The 22,629-nt window shown below is 30.9% G+C and overlaps 2 protein-coding genes across 6 annotated transcripts in view; one reads left to right on the top strand and one right to left on the bottom strand.

The window, feature by feature from the left end:
• Positions 1–34: 34 nt before the first annotated feature.
• LOC144855979 (synapsin-like) overlaps positions 35–22,629 on the bottom strand; it is a 229,404-nt gene continuing 206,809 nt past the window's right edge. For 2 of the 5 annotated variants that reach the window (XM_078713949.1, XM_078713951.1), the window contains 7 exons: positions 13,687–13,725; positions 11,082–11,144; positions 10,731–10,873; positions 5,273–5,347; positions 1,736–1,838; positions 1,301–1,401; positions 35–1,049 (listed from right to left, as the gene is read on the bottom strand). In XM_078713949.1, coding sequence (XP_078570075.1) covers positions 800–1,049; positions 1,301–1,401; positions 1,736–1,838; positions 5,273–5,347; positions 10,731–10,873; positions 11,082–11,144; positions 13,687–13,725 — 774 coding nt within the window. In that variant the 3' untranslated portion in view covers positions 35–799. The remainder of the gene's footprint in view (positions 1,050–1,300; positions 1,402–1,735; positions 1,839–5,272; positions 5,348–10,730; positions 10,874–11,081; positions 11,145–13,686; positions 13,726–22,629) is intronic. The other 3 variants (XM_078713952.1, XM_078713953.1, XM_078713950.1) reach the window with 2 other exon arrangements.
• On the top strand, positions 16,411–19,139 carry LOC144855543 (metalloproteinase inhibitor 2-like). The gene is made up of 4 exons (XM_078713439.1): positions 16,411–16,670; positions 17,872–18,093; positions 18,422–18,543; positions 18,839–19,139. Exons 1-4 carry the CDS (start codon positions 16,544–16,546, stop codon positions 19,058–19,060), a joined length of 693 nt encoding a protein of 230 aa, XP_078569565.1. The 5' UTR covers positions 16,411–16,543; the 3' UTR covers positions 19,061–19,139.

Raw genomic sequence — 22,629 nt, 5'->3', positions numbered from 1 at the left:
TATATTGCATTTTCTACCATTAACAGTTATATCATTTTTAGCAACAAAAAATCTATTTAAACACAATTAGTTTACACAAGTATATTTGTTAACCTTTTTTAATCTAAACATTCTAGAAAAACCCAGTAGTAATGGAAAAGAACAGACGATCATAATGTTATGTACACAGACCACTGAGTCTCACTGTGATGTCACAATAACATATGCCTTTACAACGCAAACAGTTACAGAAATGTTGCCAAAGTCAACCATTTCAAACATAATATACTTTCATAAAATACTTTTTCTTCTCCTGTTTTAAAACTCTACATATGCCACAATCTTTTACACACAATGTATTTAAAAAACACAACTAAAATGTTACCCAACTACAAAACCTTCTATTGCTTATTATTGTCTTTGCTGGTCATTATTACGCTATATAATAAGTAATTTAAATACAAATATTACATAAAAGAGGCCTCATTACTAGTGATAACTGCAGATATTCATTTATAGTACAATACTACTTATTTGTTTTACTGCGCCAAACGGCAACGTATTAAGGATTCTGAATGTTTGGGAGCTGATGGCAAGCTAAAGGGAATAATCTGCGTGAAGAGAAAGAATTGTTTCTCTTGCCAAGGAACATGCTAACCACAAGCCAGTACAAAGTATTTTATCATTGTTGCTTTCAGTCTAAATTTTGGCTCTATAAGAGGGACATTCTCAAGCATGGCGCATATGATTGAATTAAAGGTCAAAATCTGTTTTTTAAAACTTAAGGCTCTCTCTCAGAACTACATTTAATAGCAGATAATTATATATCACCAAAAATGGTAGCAAATGTTTTTTTCAAGTTTGTAAGCGTGTCCTCTTCATCGTGAAGGTCCAGAGTAGGCAGGGGTGGTGGGTTCGACTGCGTTTTTGTTGGTGTACCGGAAAGTGCTGGTTTCTGATTGGATGTTGGTGTTCCTACTTTTGATGTGTTGGGGCTGTTGCTTTGTGAAGTACGTTGCAGATTTGGTAGGCTTGATGCGCTGGTTAGCATTGTGGCAGATCCAGTTCTGCTGATAGAATAAACAAAACAAAATTGTGTTAGTAAAGTCAACTCTTCCAATACCGGTATTGGGAGAGTTGACTGGATAAAAAATTAACAGAGCAATATCCAAAGACATTTTAAAATCATTAAATCTAAATTCTTTTGAATCCATTTAAATTCAAATACAAACTGTGACATTGTAAAATTTATGTCCTTATACTGTATACATCATATGGAAATTAACCAGTTACTTAAAATGTCAATGGTCACATGACTTACTGCATAACACAAGCATTCATCTTTTGCAAGACCAACTCTGCGATATGTTTTCGGTCTTCTTCTTGATTCTCACCAATCAGCTGCATCGACGAATCATTGACCTTAAAAAAAGCCGCAATAAAGAAAGGAAATACAATGGTTATAATTAAATCAGTACATAATTATTCAAATTAGCCAACAAGAAATGATCATCCGGCATTATACTGTATGTGTTACTGAGCAGGATTATTCATTCAAAATAAACAGGAATGAGCGACTGACCTGGGAATTCAGGATAAGGGCTAACCTGGGAATTTAACTTAATTTGCAATTAAAAAAAAGTTTTGGGCGTTTACTCAACAAAATTAATTTTCAGTTACGCTTGAGTTACAGAGAAATTGCTAATAACTATTTTTTTGTTACTAATTAATATCATTAATGGGAGTGTGATACTACCTCTATGATATAATTCTTGCTATCTTTGCCATGTATAGCTTCCACAGATACGATATCTAGGCCACCGAAAAGCTCACTGCATTCATCTACCCACAGCTTGAATCTGTGTAAAAAAGAATACAATTTTTATGTCTTTAAACAATGCTTATAAACAGTAGACATGTTTTGAATTGATAATGCAGATGACTGGATGCAGAAAGTACAACAATTTCTAAGCATTAAAATAATGTTAACTTTGTTGAACAATTGGACATAATGCAAGGTTTTACTTTGCAATAAAAGTAAATGGCGAAAACGACTTATCATCCTGATAGGCATACTGTAACAAGTACATTTAAATTCAAGGTAATTAGCAATGTTGGGCCCGGTTGAATTCTGGATGACTGTCTGGAATCGCAGCTGGTGCTGTATATACCGTAGAGTGATGGTGTATTGATAATATCGGACTAGCATGTGATAGCCATGGGTTCAAGCCTATCTATGTACATAGTGCACATTAAAGAACTATTCACAAAGAGTAGGGGATTGTATCCCAGTGTGCTGATCTGGTAGTTGCTGCATTACTGGCTGCCGTGGGTCCAGTTCAAAGAGTAGGGGATTGTATCCCAGAGTGCTGATCTGGTAGCTGCATTACTGGCTGTCAGTTTGGTAGGTGGTGAAAAGTCAAGGTCGTAAGCATGACAGGGAAGCTGGCTCATCCCGAATCTGGACGTTGTGCGGATCAATATCATGAACAATTCAATAGAGATGCGTTCTTGCTTTAGAAATGAGTCATTAACAAGTGCTTGGAACCGAGTTGATGACGTCAGCTCGAGTTATGGCACATCAAGGGGATTGAGCTCAATGCACATTTGGATATGGGCGTCACGTAGTGTGTTACGCTGTTTATTGTCAAGAAAACATGTGACTGTAAACTATGTTACTGCTTCTCTCACTATCGGTATGGATTGATATGATTGATATCTGCAGCGAATGTAAATCCCCCAGTTTCTGGTGGGTTGATAGAGAGACCGTTTGATAGAGGCCTTAGGAATTTGGCATAGTGTGGCGCATTGGTTGAGACTTCGATCGTCCGTGAATTAATGAATAGACGGATATGCATCAGTTTGAGATCAAAGCTTACATGTCTCTTGCCGACAGAGTGCAGACCGCTCACAATGTTACAAAATAAACAAAAGGCTCATGCACCATTAAGCTGTCTGATGTACGTCAACGACAACATGCATCATAGCCATTGGCGCAGTGTTTCATTCACAAGCCTAACTTCAAGAAAATGGCAGAATTAAATGTTAGTACAAGGAGGAAATAATATAGATTTGCTATTGGCATGATTTCAAATTTTAGCGCTATGGCGACAAAAAACAATATGCGACGAACAGGCCCGGTGGTGACATAACCACTAGCCAATCACCAGGCACTACAATATAAATATAATCACATTGATAATTAAGGATATTCAAGAAAAAAACACTGCTTAGCCATATATTAAAAACACATTTATTTTACTGCACGCCAGTACACATGGTAACGACATACATGGTCAAATGCATAATTTAATATTCTATAGATTAACGTCATTTTTAATTTCAGTAGGTTGCAGGACAGTATGATAATTAAAATATAAAAATTGCATATTTTATTAATATTACCAACTACTTAAAATTACAATTGCAAGAAAGTGAACTATTTGTAGTCCGATTGTGAAGAAATTAAAACTAATTGTTCAGCAATATCTTCTTGTCAATTAATCCTCGACGCAGACATGTCAATAGAATAATCAGACTGCGTATATGATTTCTACATGGGTATGTTTTGTTGTCAAAAAATATAACAGTTGATTCGCAGCATTCTATTGAGGGCCGCAGTTAAAGACACAGAGTTCAAAGAGCATGTTGGTTTGATTAACAGCAGTACTTTACTATAGACAAGCGCATTGGAAAATCGTTTGATGTCACCATCGATACATCCATCCATGTTGAGGGTATAACAATATCGATGTGCTATTTGTTTGAGCTGGTGAAAAGTTGGGTGGTATAACCAGATGTGTTAGGCAGTAAGCTGGCCATGCAAGTAACTATCATCCATTCGTGACATGGAGGTGCAAGTGGTTCATGATCGAGAGGTATCGTTTGACATCTCTCTCTTTGGTAACCTTTTTTGAAGCACCTGGATTAGGTGGGCGTGTACTCTATGTAAGTCTGGGCATTCAGATTGTAGTGAAAGCCAGGTGGACCTGCTTGAGAAGGGCAACTTGGATTGTCCTGTGATGAAATCGTTAGATGCGATTCTATGTACAACCGACTCCTCAGAGCGCTGGACAAAGGAACATACCTGGCAATTGGCATCAGTGCATTCAGGAGCTTTGCGGCATGGTGTCTAACAGATATCTGTTATCGGCTAGCAGAGGACAGGAAGGTTGATACTCTGCATATGGACCAAAATTCTTCAGTGCAAAAGTGATTACAAGGGCTGTGATTACACGGAAGCCATGTAAGCATGAAAGTTCAAAGGTCTTTTACAGTCTAAAGGCCAATTACACAGATGAGCGGTAACGGTAAGCGGAAAACCGAGTAGGTTGTCCCTTGTAGAAGGGACAAGCCTGTCCACTCCGCATTGTGTGTAAATGGTCATAAGGAATAACATAGATTCTATATTTTTATTACCGTTACTGCGTCTGTGTAAATTGGCCTTTAGGGGAAGAACATGTAGCGAATGTTGAAATACGATGGGGATTGTCCACCCAAGGATAGTTGTAGTTTTGCCAAGAGACTGAGACAACATCTATAAAGTTCAGACAATAGTCGGCGTCAGTTGCAAAGTAACTCATCTAGGGTCTCTCCTCCGCAGTAAAGATTGTCTCTCCTAAGATGTGGAAAGTTCCTCCAGCGATGTTTCGGATCCTGGCATTCTCATAGCAGACTTGGTGTACACTCGGATTTCTGTACCACATAGATTTGCAGAAAAGTAGTATGTCATAAAATGCCTTGTCTCGCGAATACTGTGGAAGTCTGTCCTTTCGCTGTGGTGGCTATACTGAGCCCCATGTTAACGACGACGCCATTATAACATTTGATATGTGGTCAAAAACAATATAGAATTCTTTGTTATGATCTTAAATCTCCTAGGCACAACAAATGGTTTTAACTTAAATACAAAACATTTCAGTTTAACGCTCAAGGGGTCACAATTATTGCTAAAACATGCATTTATAAGTGGTTGTTGTTGTTTTTTGTTTTCAGTAACTCTTCTTAACAAAATTTTTTCAATCTTCTATCAACTAAAAGTCGTAGTTAGTCATGTCTCGGGTCACATTCTATGGTCACCGTACAGATAGGCTACTACATCAGTACTTCTATGAATGGATGACTAGTTGGTGACAAGAACGCTAGTTGATCATACCCAGTTCCGTTTTGATTTTACGATCAATCGGGAAACCACCTCAAGAAACAGGAATAAAGGAGCACCTTGAGTGTTGGACTCATTCATTTTATGGCAGTTACATGGACTGTACACACATTCTTGCTCTTGTATACTTACTGTTCTGTCATGGCGATCTGTTCTACAGCTGATGAACCTGTGTTAGCTTTCCAGTTACCAGATACCGATGTTCTCCTTAAATGAGAAAGCATTTTAAAATGTTAATTATTTTATTTTAAATTAATTGGTACAGTACATTAAAACTATAGAAGTTACAAACATAGTAATGAACATAATAAAGTATTCTAAAGACTTCTTATCTCATTTAAAAGATATAATCTAAATTTCAATTTGAACAGCATTTTTTGGGGAAATAACATTATTATACATTTAAATTTATAATAATAATATATGTTCTTTATATTGGCACCCTCCTAAAAAATTGACCAGAGCGCCGTACATACATCAAATACATAAAATAATAAATTACAAAATTTACTATATATATAAAGAATACATGATGATTTTATTATATAAGCAATGCAATGGTTTAATGGTTTTAGTAGTAATTAGTATGATATAAAACATTCAAATACAGTACTCCCACATGTCTTTAATGGTGTATAATGTATCTATTGTATGTATAATTTTACCAAAGCAAAACAAATCGAGCTTCACAACCAAAAAACAAAAATCTAAATTTAGATCGATACATTAATGTTCTCTGATTGACATTGAATTTGCTGTGACACTTTCATTTTTCTTTTTTTTTAAACGAGAGGCTGTCTACTATGTTAATTAGTAATTGCATTCTCAACCCTAAAGTTGATTGGAAATAGGAAATTCTCTTACAAACCACGTCCATCAAATACACACTTTCTATTAGGAATCGGTAGTTGCTTGATCTATTTAAAGAAACACTGACAAATGATTCAGCAAATTTTAAGTGAAAAACAACGAGTTGTGACTTTCAAAATCCTTTGGGAGTTGGACTCCTATTGCACTGAAATTAATATAGTATATATGACATATGCATTGGCAATAACTGGTCTAGGAAACTTTATTAGGATATATCAGCAATACCCGCAAATAAACCCATATATTTTAAGAAATTACATCCTTTTTCACAATATCCTAAGCTATACAAATCTTTAAACAAGCATAAATAATTTTTAGTAATTAAACTGATTGTTATCTTCTCATTTCACTATCAAATTTAATTCATTCATATACAAACATAACAAATATTAATTTCACACACAATTGAAATGCATTAGATCCGATAATGATCGGATGACGAAAAAGCTATTCTTCCAAGATGACAAATGCTCCAACACATTACGAACACATTATTCAAACAAGTTCTAGATAATGTTTGAATGGTCAGACAAGCCTTCATTAACAACTCGAAGGCCCGCTTATTTTGAATCAGCATTTATTTATCATATGCCATTTATATTTTATATATTAAAAAAATATATACATTTGTCTGGTTACCGGTTTAATTTCATAGTATATCTCTAAGAAGATTAAAATGGTATGGACACATTAGACTACCGGATGATACAAAACAAGAAAGTCAAAATAACAGGAATACCAAAAGATAACAGGAAAAACCAAATAAAAAAAAACAATAACAAACCATCCTGCCCAAAAACATAAGTATAGAAACAAATCATGGAAAGCGTAATGTCTGAATGACGGAAAACTTGCTAACAGCAAGTCAATGACTACCAAAAGATGGTTACTTTAGAAGAATAAGAATTCTAATTGAAAAAACAAATCGAAAGGGAAATTCTCAAACCGTTCTGTCATTAAAATGAACATAAGATTATATGGAAATTGAACACAGCAGAAATGTGAAGGGAATCCCCAAAACGGCATATAAAATGTTATATTCTTCACACACTCTAACATGTGATTCTGACAAAAGGGGAATCCCCGACATTAGTCAATACGAGGATAAAGTACAAACTAATAAACATGATGAGTAATGAAATCAGACTGTACATAACTTGAGGGAAAAAACTCAATGAAAGAAACGAAAAATCTTGACAATGTGCAAATTTACTGACCTATATCGGTGACACACACACACAGGTTGTTTGTGATTTTTACCAATTGCACAAAACCGCAAAACAATTAACCGTGTGATGTTTATCGACTAATACACATATTATCTTTGACAAGAACTCTCAACATTTATTTAAACTAAATACATCTTAGCTTAGTCTTAGCTTTTTTCATTACTATTAAAATAGACATTATAATTTCTCTTTAGTTCATGACAATTAATAAAGTAAATTTAAAACTATTAAATAAAACACAAAGCAAATAAAGTATGGGGACTCTAACTTTAAATAGTTAACCAATAAACCCAACTTTTCCACATTTTTTAAATAAATGACCTCTGGTTTAAGAATATATATGCCTTGATACTTTTACTAATTATACTGTCAACAGTTTCATGTTCATGTTAAACCTGTTAAAACCCTCATTAAACAGTTTGTTCAGCGCCACCCATTTTAGTTTCCTCTTACACATCAAATATCCTCCACAACGAAGGACAAGTTTAAAAAATTGATAAAAAAATAGGGGTAATCAGCGTACCCCTTCGCAGCTATCACATACTAAATTGGAGACAGGATTCCTTGCTAGGAAGCTCCATGTGATACAATTTGACCAAAGTGGGCTGGAATTATCCAGTCATGTCGATCCGTTGATAGGAAACGTGGCTACACTGCCACGTCTGCTGTGCCGAGAGAGGAGACATCAATATGAGGGCACTCCCAGGGTCATGCTCAGTGTCATAACTACCTTCTCAACAAACAACAGGAAAAAAGTGCATACGGTATTATAAATTAATTTCGCAACAACAGAAATAAAATGCGATAAAATTGAATTACGAAGATCACAGTGACAGGTGCAAACTAACATTTAGAATTTAGAACATTATTCTCACAAAACTTTCCTTTTTATCATAATTTGGTTTTCAGATCATTGAATTACTTGGAGGAAATAAAGAATGTTTTATCAATGAAACTAAAATTATTTGCAAATGTGCAGAATGGTGCAAAGTTAAGTACTACTTGAATTTTTGCAAGCATAGCACAGACCTGGGAATTTTGCAAGTGTAATAGAAAAGACCTAGAAATTTGGCAGGTACCTGGGAACTTGTTCACAAACTATGTATGCATGTCAACGATAAAATAATTAGGGAAATGTATATAATATGCTACAAACTAGTGATGATTTATAATTTTAAAGTTTTAACACTATTTTTGGTGGAAAATAAATTACATGCCATCTTTTTACTACAAATACCACTAAAATAAATTTTAAACAAATATTATACATTGCTTTCAATACAACTATTTGCAAGGTTATACAATATTCTGATAAAAAAGAAAATAAAAAATTAAAATATGTACATTTAAAAAATTAAAAATGACACAACTGCCTATATCAATTTGTAACAGACTTATTTGAAAAGGAAAGCATCTGTAGTCAATTTGCTAATCTAACTATATATAAAGTTTAAGGTTTGGCACACTCTATATACCCTACTATTCTGTAAAAAAATGATTTTATTGCTTATTAATGGTATAAAAAAATGTTTTTTTAATTGTCAAATTAAAAAGTTATCAAGGTTTTGTCGCTATTTTCTGCTTTCTTAGGATATAAATTAATAAACATTTGACTGGCAGGTTAGTTCATAGCTGCTGTTTTGACATAACAGGCAACATGTCTAAACCCACAAACCACATCCAGGTACTTTAATGACCTTTGACACACCTTCAACCAGATCTATTGGCTCACTGGCATTTTATAAATCAAAGTGCTATTTTAGCAGTATTTAGTAGTGATTATAAATTCCTAACTTGATCAATGATATTAACCATCTCCTAATTATATTTGTTTCATGAGTAATTTTCTAAAAAAACAAGTAAACAGAAGCTCTTTCTATTTAAATCAAAACAAACATAATTAGCGCCAAGGATTTCTAACGTTGTAAGCGATAAAAAAATTAACAGTTCCTGAGAAATGGTTTGAGAGCGTTTGCTCTCAGCTGATTTTTGTTACGCATAAACTTTCGTTTCTCTTCCGTCAGTACAGGTTTGATCTGATCTGCACTTACGGTAACAATGGTGCTGATGGACACGTATACGTGATGAATTGAAAACAGACCTCGTACACTTTCCTAAGCTCTTTCGACGCTGTAAAGCCAGCTGTCTAAATTGTTCCCACGACTAAGCTACTGAATGAATAATGTTTGAGGAAGAAATCAAAGTTGTAAACAATAAGTATGGCTTGTTGATTTCAGTACTGGCCCAGTGTACTATGTTATAGTAAAAATATAGCCTATAACCTATAGCTTTGTATAGGCTATTAAAAAAATAACTTCAACAATTCTCAACACGCGACTCATTTAATTTAAATTTACTGATATTTTCAGTTAATATTTTGCAAATGATGGTAATAAATAATAATAATGTTACATTAACTTTGTTTGCATAACTATAGAAACATCAGTTAGCATGGACCTATAAATTAGGTCCATGGTTAGAGAGATAACAAATGCAGATAAACTTTAAAGAAACAAATGAAAATTTCCAGAAAAACAATTGTAATCTTTTGGATTAATGACATCATTTCTAATTTAGTTAAACATTTATAAATGCATCGATTTGTGATAATCAAATTGAGGGCATAATTAACACACAAAATCTTAATTTTGCCGGAAGGAAAATATAAAACACACAAAAGCATTATTAGGCCTGTTAAAATTGTTTGGAATATTTCATTAAAACAATTTTACGGTCAAAACATCTAGCCTCAGGGATTAATTGTTGTTTATGTACGTGAGTCGTTAAGCCTACAAGCTCGGAATTCCGTCTCTCAAGGCAGTTTCATCAAGATAAAACTTTTCATCAAGCTGTGTATAAAACTATTTGTCTATATTTTAACAACTAAGGAATTGTTTTGTGTTGTCTCATTTTCGTCTGAATTCCTTTAAAAAACAAGTTTTTAAATGTTTTACATTTAATGCAGTTTCTTGGAAACGGAAGCTGTTCGGCTGGAATGTAACAACTGTTTAAAAACAATGATTCCTTTTATTCTAAAATGACCAGACATTCTACTATGCTTCTTCAACAGGTGTTACATAATTATCGCCTAATTAACTTCCGCCCTTATGTCTCCTGTAGTCCTAAAAAATAGTTATGTGTTTATTTATTAAACATGAATAATTTTTTTAATGAAAAACAATATTTTTGCAGGAATGCAAAACCAAGAATGTTGTCAATTATGTAAACATTATAATAGAAGATAACAATTTACAAACAAACTATATTTAATTTAGTGACTCTACTCCCTCTGATAGTACCAAGCAACATTTTTTTAAAGACTTTTTTATTTTTCTGTTTAATTTAAGTGTGTCCAGGTTGTAGGAAGAATAGTAAGATTAAAGTTACAATGCATGTACTCTAAAGAAAACTATATACACATAACCAGCATAATTTATTTATTTTTCGGTAACTTCTCTTTTCTGGATAAAAAAAAACAATTATAAACTTACATAAATGCCTTATAATTTGATCCTATCTTCTGCACTCTGATGTCATATTTTGAGTCGATGAAAGATTCAGTGGTCGCATAGCAGTTGGTAATCGCAACAACGCTAGCGATGTCTTGAAAATCACTGTGACCTTCAACCCTCACCTAATAATGATAAGGTTTCAATTTTTTAATCATAAAGTCTTCTGACTTTTCTGCCTCCGCTGCTCTGTTTATTTCTGCTGTAAAGTTTCTCCAAAGTGTACAAGTAAATACAATTTTTCAAACAAAGCACAAATTCATTATACTTTGAATTTGTGTGTCTTCATCAGAATGTTAATGGTTCAACAAAAAATAAATGTTGTTTGCCTACCTTTCCCATTCCATTGTGAGCATGACCTATCTTGACAACTACAGGAAACTTTGGTTGAGAAAGCTGCAATAAAACAAAAGTTTTTAATGTATACCATAATGTATGTTATTGACAACATGATCTGAGGATCGGAGGAGCAACAGAAATTATGTTTTCAAGATGGAAGGCTAAAATTTGCTTCCATCAAATTGCATTATGGGATATACACATTTACTGTATATATCTTCTTAACATCCGGAATACCTGTTGCAGGTTGCAATTAAAAGAAATAGTTTAAAAGTTAGTTTAAAAGAAAAAAACAATAAGTGATAACAATAGTGACAATGAAATATTTAACTAGTCTGTTTTAGTTTTTCAAACTAATTAGCAGAAATCATAAAAAAATGAGGAGTTTTGAGCTGCTATGAAGTTTGAATAACTAGATCAAACAAGTCTAATAGGAATAATCCTGTCCATAGACCTGTTTAAAAAAGTGAATTAATTTTATTAAGAAGTTGAGTTTTGAGAGCTATGTTATTCTGTAACATGTAAATATAAAAAGCATTGGAGAGTTTTCATTGTTTTTGTAAATTACAACAAAAACGTGTTATTGCTACCACCTGATCTCAAGTTTTTATACTACCAGGGGAGGAAATAAAATTGCAATAAAAAATTAAAACGAAAATTCAGAACATCCTGGCAAACATTTGTTCCTAATACTTTATAAAGTTTTACAACGTTTGATGTTGAATATATATTTTCATATTCATCAATGCAATAAAATAATACCAGTTTCAACTACTATATTTGCGTACAGTGATCCCACACAAGATGTAAACTTGGAAATCTTAACAACAAAATATGTACATAATTAAAAGAATTGTTTAATTAGTACAATCACATTGTTATTTCAACCAGACTAACACTGGGCTAAATAATTAATTTAAAGTGTAAATTAATAGAGTTGTTGTTTTAATTAAGAAATCTGGTTGGTATATATGCAGATAATTAAAGGTTGAAATTAGTGTTCGATTTTTCTCAGCATGTATTAGTTTGAAATGGACTAATTTCAATTTCAGATGTTGCTGCGAAACACATATGTTCACCAATTGAAAACTCCCTACATAGGCCTATACCAAATGTGTCCCAGAAAAACAAAAACTTTAGCTAGCTAGTCCTATTCTTGATAAGATAACTCCCAGTCAACTGTAAATGAGTCCCTGGTTGAAAAAATAACAAGGAGGAAAAAACAATGTGGAAAGGAACTGAATGACACAATGATCTCTTGACAGTGAACATATATTGAAGATTGAGCATGTAATTTTCTAACAAATTTGATGACCATAGACTAATACATCAAATGAACACCGATAATAAGGCAACATTAAGACTATGATTGTGTGCACCAGTTCTTTCTTTTTCAACAATTTTTAACATCATGCAAATTTTATCATGCACTATTTGCTAACAATACAATTTAAAATTCATTTCTTTTTATAATTAAATTAAGGATACATTTATGTTTCAGGTACTTAATCTCAAAATAACTATTTAAAGACTATTAATCACTTTATTTAGTCATTTATTTCACATATTCAAAACTATTTGGTCTTATTAATTATTCAAATTTATTCGTATCTTATAATATTCTTGATTCAAATTTTTCTCATTAGTTATTTACATTTTCGTATTAATTATTCAAATTCTTCTCATTAGTTATTCACATTTTCAGATTAATTATTCAACTTTTTTGCATTAGTTATTCACATTTGTATTTGTTTATTATTTGTATACTTTTTTTTCATACACTTATTGATACAACACATTTAACAGACAAGGAGAATTGATACAATAGGGAAGTGAGAACAGTATTTTACACGTATTTGTATGAATATGCAAATCATTACTACTTGTATGCAAATATTTAAATGAACACTGTTAATATATTGTAACTTATACTGTTTTGTTTATTTTTGTAATAATGTTTTGACATACTATTTGTGTTGTATGATTTGAAATGTTTCTGCAAAAATACAATGCTTGGCAAACACAATGGTTAGTGACATTTACACAAACATTAATTGTAAACATTTGAATTCAATAACTGAATTCCACAAACTGGAGTGGTGGAGAATGTACATTTGCTTTTAATGCAATACGAGCCGAATCATATACAACATTTAAGGACGGAGAAATTGAACAAGTGAGTGGGTTGGAGATTTGGAATGAGAAATGGGAGAGAAGGACGGATAGAGTGTAGCTTGCATTTTGTTTGACTTGCATTCAGAAGTTCAAAATGGTATCAAACGTATTGTTAAAATTAAACATCTTTTAATAACTAAAAATTAAATACAAGAAAAGCTGTATATAAATCAATAAATGATTTTTAAATATCTACCAAATACTTTCTTTCAACTTTCTTAACTGAACTGAACTTTTATATGTATCTCTTTTAATCAGAGGCACAGTCTCAATGAGACTTTGTAGTTTATAATATTAAGAATTTTGTTCTGTAGTTTAAACTCAAAATGACATCTTTTAGTACTCATTTGAATGCAAGTCTTGAAGGGTTTTTTAGCCAGGTGTACGCCTAATCGTGCATATTCATGAGCATGCAAATCATCACCTGCATTAGATGAGCCCGAAATTGCCCAGATCGTAGGGTCTAGATATGTAAAGAAATGTGGAAAAACAAAGAAAAAGATATAAGCAAAAGCAATAATTGTAAATTAGGTGGCTTATTTCAATATGAATAATGACATTAAAACAAATTTACATTAAAATGATTATAAATCATTTGCCAAAGCAGCCATTATTCCAATTGAAACTTGCAGATTATTTTCGAGCAGAATGAATACAATTTTTATTAAAAATAGTAAAAATCTGGAAAAATAGCTATTCTACCCTAATACCAAGTTATATAACACATCAGTAATTATTTATGCAGATTTCAAATGCTTAATATGCAGATTTCAATGCATGCTTAAACAAATACCTTTGAAAAGGATATAGATTTTAAGAGGATATCAATTTGCAAGGGTTTATTTTTATCTAAGGTCAAAGTTGAGCTATAATAAAATGAAGTATGCATGACAATATATTTTATCACACATTAATAATCATAATTATGCATATTAAAGTGAAATTGACATAAACAAATTTATACACATTCAAAATTGTTAAAAACAATTATGAATTAAAATGCATAATAAAGGTATTAAAATGTTATTAGTAATGAATTAATAGTACAATAATATATAATTCATAATGGTAATAAACATGTTTTGAAAGAACGTAATTTTTGTGCATTAATTGGTAACTATTATGTACATTATGTTGTTGTTTATGTGATGTTTGATGTTTAATAATAATTAATATAAATATTATTGATAATAAATAACAAAAACAGCACATGAATTATAGTAGTTATTGGCTCATTATATTCAAGGTAACCATTTAAGTTTAGGTTTAACATATCTCTGACAGTGTTAAATGCCAATAAACAAACCCATGCATTCTAAACCTCTGGTGATGGTACTGACCAGGGATTGAACTAGGACCCTGTGGTTGGCAAGCAAGCATGTTAACACATTCTGCAGTGCCGCAAAAGCTTACAAATGTAGGCCTATACAGCACAATATTTAAACAGTATACAAAAAACCCCACATAAAGTGAGAATACAAATATTACTAAATAAGTTATACTTTATATAATGATTTGATTATGATTTGATGATTTAATATTCAAATTTAGCAATAAAAAATTCCATTAACATGAAACCTATGACCTCCACCTGGGAGCGATGTGAGTTTTAAAAACAAACTGTATGATGTCTTAGTCATGGACTCACAACATCACGGTTAATTTTTGTTTGATAGACATGTCTTCAGGGATTAATTTGTTAGGAAAACATATACGCCTCTTTTAATCTGTTCTAACATCATGGGGTAGAGATAAATTCAACAGAATTCTACAAAATAGATTCAGAGGTATTTTGTGACAAAGTTACAACAACGCAATAATTGTTATATATACTTAATTCTTAATAAAAACGTGAGACCTTTCAAAGAAAATATGATGGGTAGAAATTAAACAGATTTCTACAGATTCAGGTATTTTGGGATAACGTTCCAACAATGCAATAAACATTGTACCATAGAGCTATATTTCATTTATAAAACTCAAAACGGTTTTAATGAAATCATTGCACTATTATGCAGTTCTAGCACCATGGGGTTGAGATAAAAAAAAAATCTATCACAACATAAATTTGTGCAGGTATTTTGTAATCTTGAAGCAACAAAAACGAGTAAAAACAAAATTAAACACTATACCTATGAAAGGAACACATATAAAAGATGTTTTTTCAAGATAAGAGGTCGTACTTCCTCTGCAACAAACTAAAAATTGTCTAAAATTAAATAACAATGCAATTAATTTCTTAACAAAGACACTAAAAACTGATGCTTATATTTAATAGTGTCTATCATCAATAAATTAATATAATAACAAATAATTGGTCTTTTGTAAACTAATTTTGTTGCATTACTGTATTATTAACAAAAGAAACTACCAAAATATTAAATAATGTGAAAGTCACTTTCCAATAAATCTGGATAATATTTGTCCCATTAAAGATTCTTCTTCCACATTTTATTGGTGGAAATATTTTGTGATAACTATACCAATTTTTGTCCCATACAACAAATGTTGTTTGGATATTATCTTTGGAAACATTTGGGGTGTGACAATGTGGTGTAACTTAGATGGCAGGAAACCCTGCTTGCTGAACAAACAAGGGCTATTTCTACCGAAACAGAATCACGCAAGACATTCCATTTAATAAACTTCACCCTCTGGTATAAGAAAATATAAAAAAATTACTCCAGGTAAAAATAATATAAAATACATAAATATTGGATATTAAAAATGTATGATATAATAAGTATCATATACAAATTGTTTTAATAGCAATTATGCTAATTGTAATAAACTTTTCAAAAGCCTTTAATTAATCTCCATATCGTATCAATTAAAGAAAACAAAAAACAACTTAAAATCCTAAAAGAATAAATTAACAATAAAAAATAAAGTAAATTAAAATAATGTTAATAATAATATAAATAAATATATGTATCAAAGCTTTTTTGATTTTGTTTGTTAATACTTAATAAAAAATAAATATAACATAGCATTTGACTTTAAATGACCCCTGTAAAAAACCTAACATGTCAATCACTTCTACAAATGAAATAATTCAGGGGCGTAAACAAAAATAAAATAGACTACCAATTGATACCAACTTCCTATCAATTTCTTACTACAATAAGATCTTACCCGAGGGAGGATGTTCACTTATTGTAACAGCAACGTGCAAACTTCATAAGTGTTAGAAGCTCAAGAAAAGCAACAACTTCAAATTGCCTGACTACGTGAACACAGGTGCCTCTTTGCAGAGATTTGTTATTGGATAAACATAGAAAATGGATGGATTGATGATATTGAGATTATGTTTTCTTCTTCTTGTACTTTATCTGGGAGGTAATTTAGGAGAGAGCTGTAATTGTTCGCCGATGCACCCGCAACAGCAATTTTGTGATTCAGATTTCGGTAAGAATAATTCATTTTGTTCATTTATTTTTTTAAAGAAAAATAGTAGTTATTAATCTATAAATTTAAATGAACAAATAGAATAAGTAACAAAGAATGTATGTAGAAGAAAAAATACTTTGTAAAGAATTTAGTATTTTAAGATGTAGTGTACAGTATTTACCAAACCTTTTCTTAGTTTGAAAACAAATATTTAAATGTTATGTTTTTCTCATAAAACACTGGACTTAATAAAGCTAGTATATTACAAAAAAAAGTGGTTTACTTCCCATTTTTATTACTCTTAAAACTTTATACTGTATCATTACTGTTTTTGGCACGCCCTGCAGTAATAGCTGTTTAACCAAATCTATATCCGTGATGCGATTTGTCTAAAACCTTTCAATGATATAAGATATATAAAGAAAACATTTTTAATTTATGTACAGCACTGATTTCATCGTGCACTGGTACAAACAGCAATAACTTATTTGAAAACTTATGCTAATGTTGCATCTGTAGTATTTGATAATAATTCTTTTTGCCTTAAAAAATGAATTTTTCTATGAATTTGAATAACCATCAGCAAACATTAATAAATAAATAAATATTCGCAATTGTTTGGAGGCCTGTAGACGATGCAATAACTTTATAGAAATATATTTGGAGGTTTATTTACAGAAATATTTCAGTAAATATGTAATTCATTGACATAACAATATCAATAAACATACAAAAACGCATAATATTTACGTTTTAAGAGAAGCTTGACACGGGAAATGAATCTACGATATTCACTCTTCCTAGGGATTAGCCGTGACCTTAAAAATTAAAATAGCATTCAACGTAAACGTAAACAAACGATAGTAAATAAAAAGATGAAAACAAATTAAAAAGTGTTCTATTTTGATAATTATGTGTACTATTTTACATACTGTACACCTGTATTTTGTAATAAATATTCAAATCCAACTGTTATTTATTATAATTAACTATGGTATTATTTTATTTCTATTATTTTTTTTTATTTATTTCATTAGTATAATTTTATTTTTGTAACCATAATTTATGTGGTTTTCCAATACAAAAGTACTGACATCAAGGGGTCCTCATTAATATCCTATTATTGATTCAACCTCATCAAAATAAATGTGTGCAACATTTTCTTTCTGAGAAACATACAGACATGTAAAAAATGTATGTTAAAATTTTTTTATTCTAGTTATTCGAGGACGCGTTGTTGCCAAGAAGGACAGTTTTCTACCACTGAACAACCAACTGGACAGCGGGGATAGTTATATAGATTACAACGTGACAGTAGAGAGAATCTTTAAAGGACACCAGAATATTAAGATACAAACGAATATTGCTATAACTACTGCCAAGGAAGATGGCCGATGTGGTGTTAATGATCTTAATGTGCGAGATACGTACCTGTTTGCAGGTATGGATAGAATCTTATTCTCTTGCACGCTTTGAATTTACAATACATACAACCTATGATACATTAACATGTATAAAGTACAACCTCAAATGGGACACTTTTGGGGCCCAACTAATTAATAGTGGTGACCCAAAGGAAGGGGTATACTGTTATCATATAACAATAGTAACATCATAAACATTCAAGATGATTTGATTGGTTTATGTTTACATTGTTGTGTCTACACCACTGTCACAGAAAATATTGAATCAAATGTATTTAAAATAATTTCAGCATTTTTTTGGTATCCAAATAATAATCAAGTTCAATAAAACAATTTCTTTTTAAGGTAAGGGAAAACGAATGTTTGAGATAAAGAACTGCGATTGGGTCATTGGGTATAAGAAACTATCAAGAAAACAAAGACAAGGTGTTCGACATATGTATAAGCAATACTGCAACTCTTGCAAAGTAAGTTATAATGATTAGTTATCAATTTAATTAGTAAGATCTGTATTCATTCTAAAAAAATATTTAAAAGGAATTTGGAAGAGGAAGATATAAGAAATTTGGAGACACACCCATTAGCGATAGTTGTCTTTGACAGCTCTTGTCTCTCTTCAGTGCTCCCTTTTTATGAAAGGAATAAATAAATAAATGAACTATTTTTAGAAATGAACTTATCGGGAATATAATTTAGGAAATTATGGAAAGCTATGCAATTTTAATATCAAACGTGAAACTAATTTATTTATTTTGTTCGCAGATTAGCCCATGTTATGATGAAGAATCGTGTAACCAGGACGATTCCAACACGTGTATGTGGGACCTATCAAGCATGATGTATGGTGATCTTGACTGTGAAAGTATCTACTCGCGTTGTCTTCGTACTGCTGAAGGAACATGCAAATGGTTGCGATCAAAGGAGGTTCGCAGCTGCTTTGAAGGACGAAAACGTGCACGGTTATCTCGTTTGATAAACCCATAGTCGCATTTTATATATGAGTGTTGTGGCTGGTTGAGAAAAAGATGCTTATCAAAGACGAACAATTGGAAAAATGTTCTTCGCGGATGAGATGCTGACGGGAATGTACGTGAAGCAGATTATGTACAATCCAAAATACAAACATAACAATTAGACTGTTGATAATTTACAAAATTTGAACTGAAATAATTTGAAAAAAAAAAGTATTATTTTATGATTATCATTATTTGCAAACAAACCAATTATTTGATGTCATGAAAATATCAATGTTGATAAAAAACAAATTCTGATGTTATCACTGCCCCCCCAAAAAAATTATAAAAACATTTTAGTAAAAACATTTCCCAATTATCTTAAAACTGTTGATCAGTCAAATTTATCGAAAATTGTAAATATAGTTTTCATGTAGTTTGCTTTTAGCTTTTCTTGCTTTATTGTTGTTTTCGGAAGTTAGGCTTTTAAAAGTGCAATCTAATATTTAGTTATCAATAATTCTAAATTAAAATGTTTTTTTGCTTATTAATTGATGTAGCTGTGCCTGACAGAATGGTAGTATAGTGTGGGGTATATACGCAGTACCTCCAGCTAAGTCTAACACTGCTTTTAGTACTTTACTTTAATTATATTTTTTTATTTCACGATTGGAAAAGCCAATATTAGGTTTTACCTGAACATTCCTTTAAAACAATTAGTTTACGTTTTAATTTTTATAAGTCTGTTCAAAGTTATAAAATTAAACTATGCAAAACTCTTCTTGTAAAATATGTAAATAGATTTTTTTGCTTTTGACATTTGTGAAATAAAGATGGTAGTTAACTTAGTTTTGTTTTTAATTTTCTCATACCTTTCGTTATTTTGGACTATAACGGAAAATTCATTGATGGAATAACCTGAAAACGACACAGAAACTGATAGAAAATAGAAGATATGTTGCAGTTGGATCTAAAATGGACTACGGAATTTCTAATAACACAATATCGTCAAATGGATTGAGCAAAACTAAAGTCCTAAATTATGGGCAGGGCGGGGCTGAAAAAAATTGCTTCTACAGTAATTCTCCATAAAGCTAGTTTCTTGATGAACTACTTTAAAAACGTGCTGTAAGCTGTAAAAAAAGTCCGACCTTCGATAAAAAGTGGGTGGACTTTATAGATTTTTTTGTTATTTGCCCACCTGTTTCAGCTGAGGACAGGCCATCTCTTTACCCATATCCTGTAGTTGGGATACTTAATTAGACACAGGAATTTCAAATCAACCCCTCGATCCATTCATTTTTAAGGACAATATAGCTAAACAGCACAAGGTCATTCATATGTCATGTGTTATAAATAAAATAAAAATTGAAGATAATAATTAATATTAAATAAAACAGATATAACAATTTATATTATAAAATCTTATAATACAAAAGTTAATATTGATAATTATTAAGTGCTACAAATTTATGAAGATTAAGATCATTACCATAAATTATATTATGAATCAAAATAATTTTATTATAAAGTAAAGAATTTAATATTCTATCTGCATGTTGGTTTACCTAAACCGGTCGCAGTTGGTAAGAAGTTGAATAAATTCGGTTTCACCAAAACAGTTTCAAAGATTTATAATCAAATTTTGACAAATTTATTAATTTGGCGATGTTCCAAATAGCTCTTTACCCTGGAAGCCTAATCCTAATTCACCCTTCCTCTGTTTGTACAGTGCCTGTCTCGTGGACAAAGCTTTCTTCGTATTTCTCAAAGGAAATACACAATCAAAATCTACTTCAATTTGTGACATGTATCCTTTTTGATACAAACTTCACTTCCCTTGGTCATTTGTCTTGATGGTAATAATTAGATTCATACTGGCTTAGATTTTTGGGCTGATAAAGTAAATTTGTCAAACTTTGTCTACTATCTACAAAATAATTATGGAATGTCTTCATAAAATGGAAAAATATTGTGACCCGATTACTAATCTGTTTTACGACATTTTCACTAGAGTTAAAAGTTAAATTTGAATTTTCAGAATCAAGTTCCCAAGTTGAAATATTAAATTATTCTTTCATTTAAAATCATAATCAGATTTTTGCAAAAGATTAATCTAAAAATATCAAAGACAAACATTTTTTTTAAATTGAGGAAACTGTAACTTGCCATTTAGGCATTACCCTCAGGAAGTCTGGCTCCAGAATCTACTCAATAATAATAATCTTTAGTTACGATATTTCACTCAATTTTTTTTTAAAGAATTATTATATCAACTACGAAATCAGTACAAAAAAATAATGAATTAAAAATAATTTTGAATTTATAATGATCCGAGACAACTTTTTACCAATATAGAGATTATAAAAAAATAACAAAATAAATTGAATGCTACTGATAAACAAAATTAATTTATGATCTATACACAGTACATGATTTTGGGATTATATATTTAATTTCATAATCTATACATACTAGCACATGTTTCTAAGTTTCTATTATAAATTATAGATTAAAATAGCTTATATGCACGGATCATATTTGATAGGACTATTAATAGGATAAATGTCATACTAGTTAACAAAATTAAAGAGATTATTAAACGCTTAATAAAGTGTCTATTTAGCATATGCATGTAGATAAATATTATGGTGGTATCTAATTATTGGGGAATTAAATTAGGAAATGTACAGCTTAAAATAAACAGGATTGTACAGCCATTTCCCTTTAACCTTTGCCCTACTTTTTAAATTGAAATATTAAGTACTTTCTGTCATTATAAATTATTGTATTTGAAAAAAAAATATCAAAACAATTTAAGATAAATTAATTTTATAGTAAAAACTAATTTACTTATAAAAGTCTGTAAATTAGTTTAATTTTGTGTAGATTGGAAAAAATGTATTTTGCGAAAAAATATTATAATGTTAATATAAACTTATTCTTAAAACATTATTTAAATCACTAAACATTTTATTTCAAAATTAATTAACTAAATTTAAATTTGTATTGTAATGTTTTGTCAATATAGCCAACCACTATTCAGGGGACACTTTGATCATGGAGGTACTATTTTACTACCTCCATGCTTTGATGTGTCCCAAAGGTGGTTATACTGTAGGGGCTATACTGAATTTAATAGTTTATTTTAAGCTTAGTAAAATGAATGTGATGGTCCGTGTATGGTTTACATTCTAAAACTGCCCTATATATAAACGCAATAAGACATATATTACATCATGTGGTCGATTTAATAAATTGTGTGGTTTCTCACTTTTATAAATTTCCGAGTAGAAGAGGATATCCACATGTCTCTCAACATCATCTAATAAGACAACCAAACCATGTACAGATTCACTACTCATTAGCTACACCTACAAAATATTGTCAGAATACTTTCTCTAAACACTTTAATTTATTGTAGTAATTGAATGGTTTTGACAAAACTTTCACACTTTATTTGATGAACATATTAGCGATATCTTTGCAATAACTGATCCTGAAAATAGCATGCATGAACGTTTGTTTATCCTACGGGATACTCCAAAAAGAAATTAAATCGGAACTAATAACTGTTTTCCAAAACATAACTATGAAAAT

Source organism: Antedon bifida, chromosome 11, assembly GCF_963402885.1.
Source record: "Antedon bifida chromosome 11, ecAntBifi1.1, whole genome shotgun sequence".
Taxonomy (NCBI): Eukaryota; Metazoa; Echinodermata; class Crinoidea; order Comatulida; family Antedonidae; genus Antedon; species Antedon bifida.
This window is presented reverse-complemented; position numbering and strand designations above follow the sequence as displayed.

Coding starts and splice junctions, on each gene's coding strand:
- LOC144855543 (XM_078713439.1), top strand. CDS start 16,544: ATGGATGGATTGATGATATTGAGATTATGTTTTCTTCTTCTTGTACTT. Junction 16,671..17,871: donor ATTTTGTGATTCAGATTTCG/GTAAGAATAATT, acceptor TTTTTATTCTAG/TTATTCGAGGACGCGTTGTT. Junction 18,094..18,421: donor AGATACGTACCTGTTTGCAG/GTATGGATAGAA, acceptor TTTCTTTTTAAG/GTAAGGGAAAACGAATGTTT.